At 54.2% G+C, this 13045-nt stretch overlaps 1 protein-coding gene across 17 annotated transcripts in view; it reads left to right on the forward strand.

Moving 5' to 3' along the window:
• IQCE (IQ motif containing E) overlaps positions 1-13045 on the forward strand; it is a 40066-nt gene that overhangs the window by 5253 nt on the left and 21768 nt on the right. For 12 of the 17 annotated variants that reach the window (XM_061402314.1, XM_061402315.1, XM_061402316.1 and 9 more), the window contains exons 2-8: positions 2108-2155; positions 3028-3073; positions 6934-7062; positions 7590-7724; positions 8840-8910; positions 11059-11172; positions 11271-11321. In XM_061402314.1, coding sequence (XP_061258298.1) covers positions 2108-2155; positions 3028-3073; positions 6934-7062; positions 7590-7724; positions 8840-8910; positions 11059-11172; positions 11271-11321 — 594 coding nt within the window. The remainder of the gene's footprint in view (positions 1-2107; positions 2156-3027; positions 3074-6933; positions 7063-7589; positions 7725-8839; positions 8911-11058; positions 11173-11270; positions 11322-13045) is intronic. The other 5 variants (XM_061402310.1, XM_061402311.1, XM_061402308.1 and 2 more) reach the window with 4 other exon arrangements.

The raw sequence follows: 13045 nt of genomic DNA on the forward strand, positions 1-13045 counted from the left end.
TAGTAGATTTTCTGGAATGAAAGATGCATTGATTATCTTCACTAACCGATGAAGATTGATTGCTTTGTGGGCTCTTCTGTTAGATGGTTGTTGGTTGAGGGGCGGGCCTTCCGGGCTCCTCACCCGACCGTCCTGGGAGATGACCCCTCTGTGAAGGCATCCCTGCCTCCCCCCCATTCACTGAGAATCAAAACCCTGTATGTTCCAGCATCTCATTCTGGACAGTATGTCTCTTCCCCCAGTGTCTTAGTTAATGTCGATTTAATGCTTAAAATCCCGACGGGAGAACGTGTCCTTGTCACCGAGGAAGCTGAGACGCGGAGGGGTCCGTGGCGCGACCAGCCTCGCACAGCTGACGCGGGGCCACGTTGCTGCCCCAGGCCTTTTGGGAACCCCCGCACTGCCCGCCAGCCACCGCCCCAGAGTCCCCCGCACGAGGTTTGCGTGCACGCGCCTGTAGGAATCCGCGCAGGCTCCGGTCCTGCTTGCAGAGGAAGAACTGACCTTGACCCTTACGTGCTCTTTTGTTTCTCGGATACTGTGCGTGGCCTCTGCTGAAGGGATGGGTCTAGGGCTGCTCGGTGAGCTCAGGTGCTGACAGTGTTCCACTTGTTTAGTTCCTTCGGCGGGACGGGGAGGAGCAGACTCGGGGGCTGACTGGGGGGACGCGATGGAGTGCGTGAGCCCACCTGGTTTTGTTCACCCCCCAGGCCACCTCCTTCCTTTGTTGAAATTTCAGGTCCTTGAAAAGTCATCACGGTTTTATTCAGAACAGAGTTGTGACAAGTGTTGACACGAGAAAGTGTTGCCGCTTTCCCGTGGGACTGTCCACAGCTCCCCTTGCTGGCTGGCGGGCCTGTGCTGTGACGCTGGGGCTGAGACGGCCTTCACCTCGCCGCCCTGATCCCCCCGCTTGAGCTTTCCACGTCATTCTCGTGCAGTTTGTTAAATGAAGACTTTCCTCTGTAACTGTCATTTGCTACTTTAAAAAATTTTTGTATTGGAGTATGGTTCCCATACCTCGTTGTGTTACTTTCTTCTGTGCAGTAAAGTGAGTCAGCCACACCTGTTCACACGTCCCCTCTTCTTTGGATTTCCTTCCCATTAGGTCACCACGGTACCCCGAGTAGAATTCCCTGTGCTCTGCAGTATACTTGTCGTTTGCCGTTTGTACCTCAGAATCCACCTGCCAGTGCAGGAGACACGGGTTCGATCCCTGGGTCGGGAAGCTCCCCTGGAGAAGGAAATGGCAACCCACTCCAGTATCCTTGCCTGGAGAATCTCATGGACAGGGGAGCCTGGCGGGCTACAGTCCTTGGGGTTGCAAGGAGTTGGACACGACTGAGAGACTAAACAACACTATAGTCTCTTAACGATAATAGTCTAGGAAAAGGATTTGAAAGGTCGTTCTGCTTTCTCTCTTTTTAGGATGTAAGCCTAAGTACATTAACACAGACACATCACCCACTTGAGCAAGTTCCCTTTTCTCCTGGACATGCTAGCATTGAGGATAGTACAGATTTTATTGTGCTCCGTGCACCAGATTGCTGGAACCAGAGGCAGGAACCTCTGTACACGAAGATAAGGCGTGCGCTGGTGGTGCGGGGTGGCCCTGATCACTCTCACCGGGGTGCAGTCGTGAGTTCCTTGTGCTCTGATGCAACGATGGAATGCTTTTATCAAGAACCGTTCACTGGGGGAGGGATAAACTGGGAGTGCAAGATTAGCAGACCCTACTATAAGACAGAGAAAAAATGGAGGCTTCCCATATGGCGCGGGGATCTCTATTCAGTGTCTTGCAATAACCTATACTGGAAAAGGATCTTTTAAAGCAACTGTACTTCAAGTCGTCTGTCGATTCTGTGGAGACACTGTTGCTGGACTGACAGGGCTGGAGCCGCCCCACCAGCAGAGTTCGGCTTCGTGTCTGCACCATCCCTTCGGATGCGGTGGACCGAACCGGCCGCCACCAACTCCGAGTGTTCTGTCCCCTCCTGCTGGATGCGGGGCTCTCCCCCGCAGCTCGGCCCAGCTGTTTCCACCTTGTGAGTGTGGCCGTGGCACCGAGTGGTGCCCGACGGTTTCACTGTTGCGTCTCTTCCTCCAGGGGGATGACAGTCTGTCTGTGATCACCTTTGACTCTGACTCTGACACGGTGAGTGCAGTCGGAGGGCTGGTGTTCCGTTTACCCGCCGACTCCCGCGGGTCTCCCCACAGACGCTGCATTCAGGGCCAGATCACAGGTTCCAGATGCCCTCGGCCAGATCTGTACAGCTGAGACGATAACTTTAGGACTTCGACAGAAGTCAGTGTGAGCAGAGCGCATTTGAGGCTGACCACAAGCTCCTTGCCAGCAGTCTGGCTTTGGCCTGCACGCCCCCACCCCTGCCCCCAGCCCCTGAGCCCTGTGTGGAGGAGAGAGAGCAGAGCAGGGAGGTGTGAGAAAGAGCCCAGCGCGTTCCTGCCCCCGCAGCTCTGAGGACTCCAGGGTCCGCGGTCTGAGGAGCAGGGCCTCTGCAGAGAGTTTCCTCCTCAACACTCAGGACACGGCCGAGATGCTCCCGGGAGTGAGAGGGATCCATGGATCTGAACCAGTCTCCCGGGATCTCAGTGTCCTGAGCGAGATTTCCCGTTTGGAGTGAAGCGGAGGGTGGAGGCGTGGAAGGGGCCCCGGGGGCGAGCCTGGGTGGTGCCCAGCTCCGCGTGTGGCCCAGGCTGTCGGGGGTGTCCTCCAGATGGGCCAGCGCTGCCCCGCGCCCCCATCTCACGTCTCACCTGTGGGCGTCCCCCCACCTCCATCTCTGGGGCCTGCTGGCCACACTCTGTGTCGGGGGCGCCTCCCCTGGGCTGCCCACTCCTGTGTCAGGGGTGCCTCCCTGCCCTCCGCTCGCACTCTGCTTGGTCTCTTGGTGTTGGCCGCTTAATCCACCACTCACCCGCCTCCCCCCATTCTGAGCACTCCTATGCTGCGTGGCTGGGGCCGTACTGGCTGCCTGAGAAGGCTCAACCATCTCTTCTTTCTTTCAGAAAGCAAAAAAGAAAAGTTTCCACAAACCTCCACCCACATCCCTGAGTAAGTATGACCAGCTTGGCTCGGAAGAGGTTCTCAGAAGGCCTCCTGCCCGGGTGTCCTGGTAGGAGGCTCAGCTGCGTCTGTCTTCTCTGAATATGCAGGACCACTGATGCACGTCCTTCTGCCCCTTGGCTCCGTCTCGTGCTGGGGCTCACTCTCAGGTCTTCGCCCTCTGCAGGCGTCCCTGTGGGCGGAGGCCCCGTGGGGCAGAGGTCCTGAGCCCTCCCTGCACCAGTGAGCCCCCAGCTCCAGGGCACAGCAATGGCCTCTTGTGTTCTCCTTCTTGAGCTGCCAGAGTGAGGGAAACACAGGATTTGTTCTTGAGACACAAAGAGTTCATCTGGGCGATATACTGAATTTTATGCTTCCCAAGCTCTTTGTGACCAATCAGATCCTATGTCAGCTTTCTTTTGCTGCCGAAAAGCCTGTGGCTTTGCCTGGCTTTATTACATACTCACGTGTGTGTATTTACATTTCTTATATACATATATACAGTCAAACATACTGTCTTATGTATGACACAGTCAGAGAATACAGATGAACTTTCATATGAGCCCAAGAAAAACATACATAGAAAGATAAATTCCTGCAAAGAAAAGAAAGCACGTTTTGTAGTACAAATAAGTATAAGCGTTAGAAAGGAACCACCTAGCGAACTTAACTGCAACGCAGAGGCAGACACGGACGTCGAGAACAGACATGGAAACCACGGAGGGTAACGGGGGTGGGATGAGCCGGCAGGTGGGCCCGACGTATACGCACCAGCAAGAACCGACCGCGCAGCACAGGCAGCTCCGCTCAGCGCTCTGTGGTGGCCTATTTGGGAAGGAAATCCAAAAAAGAGTAGATATACGTGCATGTGGGCTTCCCGGGTGGCGCTAGTGGGAAAGAACCTGCCTGCCAACGCAGGAGACGCAAGAGACGGTGGGTTCTACCCCTGGGTCGGGAAGACCCCCTGGAGGAGAGCGTGGAAACCCACTGCAGTGTTCTCGCCTGGAGAATCCCACGGACAGAGGAGCCTGGCGGGCTGCAGCCCCGAGTCGCAGGGAGCCGGGCACGGCCGAGTGACCTGGCGCTAGTGCAGCGGCTGCGCTTTGCTGTGCAGCAGAGACGACGCGGCACGGTGAAGCGGCTCTACTCCAGCAGAAGTTAATTTAAAAACATCTAGCAGTGTGGACTTTGAATATTCTGGCTCTCCTCCTGTGGAGCAAATCGGGAATTGATGCAAAGTGAAAGTGTGGGCTTTGGTGTTTTAAAACTTCTCTTTCAGACTATTTTGTTTAAATCCTTTTGTCCAGAAGGCATCACTAAGGTAAATGTGAGATCTCTTCCATTATTCTTACTTACTGGAAGTCAAGCATTTCAAGTGTTGAAAATACTAATAATCAAATTGTTTTTTATCTTGGCTTCTGTAAATGTCAGAGGTGTGTTTTGCATAATTTAGGGTGGCCAGAGCCCCCAAAGCATCAAAACCACCAAATAGGTGCTTTCCCCCCAGCCCCCGGGCCCTCCCCTAGCCACACCGGACGCCTGTCCAGGCACCAGGGCTGATCCCAGGCCCCCTGCTCACTGCAGGATGCACTGTGTCCCCTCCCCCACAGCCCCCCCCCCAATCCCAAGCTCCTCAGTTCAGTTCAGTTCAGTCGCTCAGTCGTGTCCGACTCTTTGCGACCCCGTGAACTGCAGCACATCAGGCCTCCCTGTCCATCACCAACTTCCAGAGTCCACCCAAACCCATGTCCATTGAGTCGGTGATACCATCCAACTATCTCATCCTCTGTCTTCCCCTTCTCCTCCTGCCCCCAATCCCTCCCAGCATCAGGGTCTTTTCCAATGAGGCAGCTCTTCGCCTCAGGTGGCCAAAGTATTGGAGTTTCAGCTTCAACATCAGTCCTTCCAGTGAACACCCACAACTGATCTCCTTTAGGATGGACTGGCTGGATCTCCTTGCAGTCCAAGGGACTCTAGAGTCTTCTCCAAAACCACAGTTGAAAAGCATCAATTCTTCAGCGCTCAGCTTTCTTTATAATCCAACTCTCACATCCATACATAACTACTGGAAAAAGCATAGCCTTGACTAGACGGACCTTTGTTGACAAAGTAATGTCTCTGCTTTTTAATATGCTGTCTAAATTGGTCATAACTTTCCTTCCAAGGAGCAAGTGTCTTTTAATTTCATGGCTGCAATCAACATCTTCAGTGATTTTGGAGCCCAGAAAAATAAAGTCTGACACTGTTTCCACTGTTTCCCCATCTATTTCCCATGAAGTGATGGGACCAGATGCCATGATCTTAGTTTTCTGAATGTTGAACTTCAGGGCAACTTTTTCACTCTCCTCTTTCACTTTCATCAAGAGGCTTTTTAGTTCCTCTTCACTTTCTGCCATAAGGGTGGTGTCATCTGCATGTCTGAGGTTATTGATATTTTTCCCGGCAGTCTTGATTCCAGCTTGTGCTTCCTCCAGCCCAGCGTTTCTCATGATGTACTCTGTATATAAGTTAAATAAGCAGGGTGACAATATGCAGCCTTGACGGACTCCTTTTCCTATTTGGAACCAGTCTGTTATTCCATGTCCAGTTCTAACTCCTAACATTCCCTTAATAGGTGTACCCCTGTCTGATTTCCGAGCCACAACAGCAGGAACCCAGGCTGTCCCGTTCACTTCATAAATGTGTCTCTACTGCCCAGTACTGGCCATCTGACACAAAGAGCTGACTCATGGGCAAAGACCAGATGCTGGGAAAGGTTGAGGGCAGGAGGAGAAGGGGGCGGCGGAAGATGAGATGGTTAGATGGCATCACTGACTCAGTGCCCGTGAATTTGAGCAAACTCCAGGAGAGAGTGGAAGACAGGGAAGCCTGGCGGGCTACAGTCCATGGGGTCTCAAAGAGTCGGACACGACTTAGCGACTGAACAACTGCCCACTCTGGGTCTCCAGGGTTTGTAGTCCCCGTGTGCTGAGGCTTCCGGTCCTCGCCGTGCTCCGAGGTGGCGAGGCTTCTGGCCCCTCCGTGTTCATTGTTCCGCAGCGTCAGCCACCAGCAGGAACCACCCCTGAGTCCCTCTGCTTTGCAGCTTTATCCATGGGCGTGCATCTTGTGGAATTCTCACTATTTATTGATGAACCCTGTACATTTAGGAGGGAAATGTCGTTTGTGGGGTTTTTTTCCTGATCACTAATATACCCTCATAAATATGCACTTAAATGCATGTTTAAAGTTTGGAAGACCTTCCAAATACCCTGGGAGTGAGCACAGTGGTCCTGGGTGAGTGGAAACGCCTCAGGGCCCAATGTGTCTTTACTCCCACATCCTAAATGATAAAGGGGAATTTTCCATAAATTCCATAAGCCATGGAAAAATCTTAGAAATTTTAATAACTAAATGCATTAGATTTAGAATCTCAGGACCTTCTACAGATATAAATTGCTTTGGTATTTAAGAAATATAAGCATGTTTTATGAACAACTTGGTTTTGCATAAATTTGCACAATTTCTATATTTTATGTGAAGCAGCAAAATTCCAGATTAAAATATAATTTTAAAACCCTTCCTTTGTTTTGGTGACAAAATAAAAAAATGCCCTGGGGGAGAAAATGGGAAATTAACTACTGTAATATTGGTACAACTTCAGGCTCATATTTTAAAATCAATTCCAGTTACTTCTTTATAATAAAATTTAAAAAGCAAATGTGAGTATATAAACATAACCGTATTTTTCCGTATTTTTTTATTTTTGCCGGAATGTGCTCATCTGGGGCGGTTGTGAGTGTTTCCCTGTACCGTCTTTGTCTTTCTGAAGCACAGATGTTGGGGGGCACAGTGTTCTGCACCTCTAAAACCATGTGTTGCCTTTCTAGAGTCACCTTATCACTCTAAACCGAGGAAGGTGGCCTCCTGGAGATCTCTGAGGACCGCGGCGAGCATGCCTCTCGGGGGCCGGATGTCCTTAACGCCCCAGAAGCTGTGTCTGGGAAGCTCCAAGCAAGGTACCCACGCGCCCCTCGGAAATAGAGCCCTCCTTAAAAAGAAGGAAAGAAATAGACCCGTCCTGCTCACGAGCAGCGCCCGGTCCCAGGTGCTGACGACACAGAGCTTTGAATGCGCCTTGTCTGAAAGACTCCATTTCTGACCTTGTCAAGGCCGTGGCGCCTTCAGGCGCACACTCCGAGTGTGTGCGACCTCTGACGTTTGCTCTTGTGGGTCTCGGCCTGTCTGAGTGGGCCTGGCTGTGGTGGGTCACAGGCCCTCCTCCCGACAGCTTTGGGAGTCTTGTGAGCCGGTTGAGGTCATGCCGGCAACTTGGAAGGGGATGTGCTAGGCACATGCGCAGCCTGGAAGTGGGCAGGCACCACAGGGAGGGCTTTGCTGATCTTGGGGCCGGTGGCTGAACGTTGCTCATACACCACGGGTCCCGTGAGCTTCCTTCAACCCCCCGAGCCCAGTTACGAGAGGCAGCGCCGTCCGTTGTGTCTGCTCGTACCTGTCGCGTTAAAACCGTGCACGTTCAAACCAGGCAGTCTGACCCCAGCCCTGACTTCAGGCCTCACCTTGGACTGTGCCTGGACCCACTCCCCCAGCAGCGCCCCCGACTTTGTGACCGAAGCCTTGAGAATGAAGAGGTCAAACCTCAGGCGTTCTGCCAGCCACGGTGAGCTCGCCGCGGTGACACGGCCACGAGGCCGGGCGGGGGACTTGGGGGTGCTCTGCAGAGTGAGGGGCGGGCCCCCCGCAGGCGGCCGCCGAGTGTCCTGAAGGTCCCTGCTGCCTCCTGGAGGGTGGCTTTCCTGCTGTGGAGGGAGACGTCATCCCTGGCTTCAGTGGTGTCTGCCTCCCTGGAGTCGTCGTGAAACGGGTTGTGCAAACGACCTTAGAAATGAAAGCTGCGAGGATGATAGACAGCCCAAATCTCACAAAGCAGGGCCGGCTGGTGTCGTGCTGCTGTCTTCCTGTCCGGCCCGAGTCCACACGCCTGCTCCCCAGCGTCCACTGCCCTTGCGTCGGTGCCGTGGGAAGCCCCGAGAAGCCTTGTCCCAGTGGCCGGGCTGGGCCCCTTGCGGCGCTGCTGGCCGGCATTGCTGTTTCAGGCTTACGTGCTTTAGAGTCCTGTCCCCATTAGGGACCGCGCTGAAGCAGAGTGCCCCGGGCACTGTGCCGACGGTGGGCGCAGGGCCGGCTGCTGGCACCTGCATGATGATGCCATTGCGTTTGTTTTTGACTGTTTGTTTGTTTGCGGCTTCAAGTCTAAAGACACGGCTTTTCTTTGTGACTCCCTCCTTTAATCCTTTTGTAGATGCACACATGGGCTTCCCTGGTGGCTCAGTGGTAGAGAATCTGCCTGCCAGTGCGGGAGACCCAGGTTCAATCAGGAAGATCCCTTGGAGAAGGGAATGACTACCCACTCCAGTATTCTTACTTGGAGAATCCCATGGACAGAGGATCCTGGCGGGCTACAGTCCTCGGGATTGCAAAAGAGTTGGACACGACTTAGTGACTTAACAACAACAGCTCCCCTTTAATCCTCTGAGTGTAATTAAGTCCTGTGTTCACATCTTTTAGTTTTCTTTTGCTTCTTCTTTCCAAATCAATACCTGTTTGGGTTTTCTTACTTCTGGGGAAAGACCATAATCAGGTTAAAAATGTCGAAATGCATTTGTTCTTTTTTTATTGTTTTTTTTAAAGATAATTTTATTAACCTCCAGGTTTCCCTTAAGGTATAGTCCAGCGTTCCTTCTTCTTTTCAGAGGGCTGTGTGTGTCCCCGCAGGTTACGTTCCGGGGAACCCTGTCTACAGAGAGAAGGAGGACATGTATGACGAGATCATTGAGCTGAAGAAGGTAGAGTTCCCGCCCGTCCTCTGCGACTGTTAAGCGGGGAGGGCCCCGGTCACGTGGATGGGGGGCCACACCTGTGCTGGGGTGTGTCCCGTGGGAAGAGCAGGGGTTGCAGGGTGACACCGAGTTTAAGCCCTGGCCGGGCGCCTGAGCAGCTGGGAGACGCTGGCTCCTGGGGGGCCACCCGCCAGCAGCGAGGGAGCCTGGACTGCGGTCAGCCAGCAAGCTCTGGGTCTCCCTGGGGGGACAGCCCCAGGGGGACAAGGTTATTTCCCTTTGCACCCCGAGCCCTGGCGTTAGGATGAGTCTTTCTTTGGCTGTTACTGTGATCAGTAACTTCCCGTTTGCGTTATTCTTCGGCACTCATGGCATTTCACAGCTCTCAGTGGCTCTGTCTCGATGCTCCCGTGAGAGAGGTGATGACCTTGAGGCTCGTAGTGTATCCAGGGTTTACCTCTAGCAGACCCAGGATGTGCAAGGTCGCCTACCTCCTGGGGCCGCGGCTCCATTTGCATAACCCGTGCTGCCGCCCCCAGAGCGCAAACCGCCCCAAGGTGAGCAGCCTCACCCTTGTCCCCGTCTCGCCCCCCTACGCCACGCCCAGCTCTTGGTGCCGCCCGGAGACTCGGGGGGCCCTGCCCGTCCGTGACACGGGTCTGTTCACAGGCTGCGCTCCGCCCCCCGCCAGTAGAGCTGGGACCCGTCTGGCACGAGGTCAAGCAGGGTGCTGGCGGCCGGCGTGCCCAGAGCACACAAGAGCCTGGAAGGAAGCCACCTTGGGCGAGGGTCCCCGTACACGACAGCCCTCCTGTGGGAGCTTCAGGGTCCTCACCCGGGGAGGTGACTAAGAGCCCTGCGTCCTCAGGGTGGCGACACTCAGGGGGAGCCTTCTTGGGGCCGGAAGCGGGTCTCTGAGTGGGATCACTGCCTTATTCCCAGTACACGGGCCTCCTTCTCCCTTCCGAGGGGAGGGTTTATCTTCAGCACTCTGCTGCCCCGGGGGCAGGGGCACAGGGTGGTTTTTCTCTGGCAAGTGACGTCTCAGTGTGCTGTTGAAAATGGGGAGGGTCGTAAGTGCAGCTTCATGGGGTTTTGTGAGGGTTCAACGCAGTAATCCACGAGAGGGCTTTAGTGCAGGGTTCTTAGCTATGCTGAGCAGGGTAGGTATTCCTGGAAGCAGAATTCCCGTTATCGGATTTCTTGTCTTTCCCAGTGAATGGGCGTTAACTAATTAATTCACGAAACGGGCCCTGAGGGCCAAGCATCTCTCCTGCCGGCTGCAGCCGCTGGCCGGCTTTCCCGACTGCCCGCAGTGGGTGGACGCCCGACTGTCTCTCCAGTGGCCAGGCCAGGTCTGTTCTGATGCTCAGACTCTGCTGAGCACTGTGAGTCCCTTGACAGGACGTCTCCAAGATGATTGGCTAATTCGGGTCCAGGCTGTGCTGGAAGCCGGTCAGCTCCAGTGCTGGCTGACCCCGTGGGCATTTCTGGACGAGGCTCACACGCGCTGACTTAACCTGACACTTTCCCAGCCGTGGGGTTCCCCGGACCAGGAGAAAGTTTCCTTAAGTGAGGCTGTTAGAAGTCCCCTCCCGTGAGCATTTCCTCAAAGGACCACACGTGTCTGGTGTAATAGGAAGGACATCATTTCAAAATACAGGATAGTTGTAAACAGTGAATAAACTTAGTTTTATGAAAAATAGACAGTCTTCCTTCTAAATTCACCGCAGATGGGTGGGAAATTCACCCACAGATAAACGTGTGGGGACCGGCGCTCTGACCCGCTGAGCCTTAGTTGAGGATGAGTCTTGAGCAGACGTTAGCCCGTGACCGTTTGTGACGTGAGGAACGCTCCCACGGCCCCCAGGACTGCCACTGGCCGTGCCGTTTGTGAGCGGCGCTCGTCTGCGGCGGGGGCGCTGCTCGCATTTTAGGGGGCAGGGTTCCTGGTTTCCTGGGTCGCCCTGCACCTGACGGGGTGTCTGCCCCCCAGCCCCAACCTCCACGGTAACGTCCAGACCTGCCTCGCCCTCTGTGCACGCAGCGCCCGCTCGGGAACCAGGCGCTTTGAACGCCCCCCTCCGTCTCCGTGTCTCACCCGATGCTGTGTGCGCGCGGTGTGTGTGTGTGTGTGGCCCTTCTTTCCTTCAGTCACTAAACATGCAAAAGAGTGATGTGGATCTGATGAGAACGAAGCTTCGGCGCCTTGAAGAGGAAAACAGCAGAAAGGACCGGCAGATCGAGCAGCTTCTGGACGCGTCCCGAGTAAGTGCGGGGCCCGGGACGCGGTGCCGGATGCAGGCGGCCCCCGGCGGGGGAGGCCCAGCGCACCTCGTCTTCATCTCTCGATCTGCTTACCACAGGGCCCGGATTTTGTTCGGACTCTGGCAGAGAAAAGGCCTGATGCTGGCTGGGTGAGTATAATCTCCGGCAGCTCAGCTCATCTGTCCGCTGAGATCTGATCTTCAAACGGCCTTTAGAGACAGAGCTTCTCTCTGAAGCACTCAGAGCAGAGGAGTAACAGGCAAGCGGAAGGCCTTCCTGAAACCCTCCTCCACCGAGCGGTGGGGCTTACACGACGACACCGCGGGGGCTCTTAGTGGGAGCAGGAGGCGGGCTGAGCAGGCTGACTGCAGGGGCGAAAAGGCGCGGCAGGAGAAGGCCGTGACGGCGCGGACACCTCGGGCGCAGCACACGACGCCGCCGACTCAAGAAGGAGTCAAAGCAGGAGTAGCGTCAGGGCCTTAAGGCGCGTGCAGACCCTTCTTGTGCGCCGTGTGACAGCACTTAGCACATGAGCAAAACAGAATTACGGAGAATGGAGCCCTTGCGTGATTGCTGCTGTGGAATAAGCTGCCGCAGTCGGAGGGAAATGAGTCACAGCAAATGTCACCTGAGTCAAGGAAGAACGTTTAGAAACCTGAGATGCGATTCACTTCTGAGGGTCTTGAACACAAAATCACATTAATGATGCGATTAATGGATTTGATAACATAAACTTAGAATTTATAGTGAAAACCCATACGACTACAATTGAAAATGGATCCGTATAATGGGTAGGGGGAGATGACTGATCAGTAAAACAGATTTTATCCAGAAGATGCGAAGAATCTACCCCCGTGTATAAAGAAGGGAAGCAGCGTGCCATGAACGGACGACTCGCCCGGCTCTGTGCCTGGGCAGCTCAGAGGAAGCGCACACAGGCAGGAGGAAACCCCGTGTTGCCTGACGGCGGCTCAGCAAACGCCATGCGGTTTGCAGGGGTACAGAGTCTCGGTGACCATTTTGCAGTCGGGACTTCAGCCCCCATGTTTAAAATCAGGAAACTGAGGTTAAGAGGTGTGTCCCAAATTGGGTGCACGGTGAGTGACCGTAGGCTCTGAAGGCTGGGCCGTGTGGCTGTGCAAGCCGCCATTTGTAACACTGCGCTCACCACTTATCCCGTGATGCTCATTTCTTTTTTTTCTATTTTCTGGCCGCGCCAGGCAACATGTGGGATCTTAGTTCCCCGACCAGGGATCGAACCCATGGCCCCTGCGTTGGGACCACAGAGGCTTAACCACCAGACCGCCAGGAAAGTCCTAATGATGCTCTTTAGGATTATGTCTTGAGAAAAACAAATCCAGCACAAAAGGCCGTTTGCACAAGGATATTTCTAGCTGCCCAGTTTGGGAGGGCAGATGGAGGAGGAGCCATTCAAATTAGCATACCGCTCTTTCGATCCTCAGCTTTTTTTTTTTTTTACTGCACCTTGAGGCTTGTGGGATGTTAGTTCCCCGACCAGGGGTTGAACCCATGGCCCCTGCATTGGGAGCACAGAGTCCTAACCACTGGACCGCCAGATAATTCCGGGTTTTTTTCTTTCTTTTTTTAATTAAAGTTTATTAAAAGTGGAAATCCTAGATCATAGATACGTGCCAGTTTCGCTCTGCTGCCCCTTACCAAATCACCCATCAAAGTGGCTGTGACTGAACATTTCTGCTTGAATCATCTGCCTTCCAGAAACACCTGCCCGTGTGCACTAGGAGGGCTGGCTGGGGTTTCTGTGAGAGCTTGAACTCTCTGTGAGGGTCACGAGCTCAGTGTCCGTCAGTAGCAGGACAGGTAACCATGCTGTGCGTTCACACCTGGGAGGAAT

Source organism: Bos javanicus, chromosome 25, assembly GCF_032452875.1.
Source record: "Bos javanicus breed banteng chromosome 25, ARS-OSU_banteng_1.0, whole genome shotgun sequence".
In the NCBI taxonomy this organism is placed as follows: domain Eukaryota; kingdom Metazoa; phylum Chordata; class Mammalia; order Artiodactyla; family Bovidae; genus Bos; species Bos javanicus.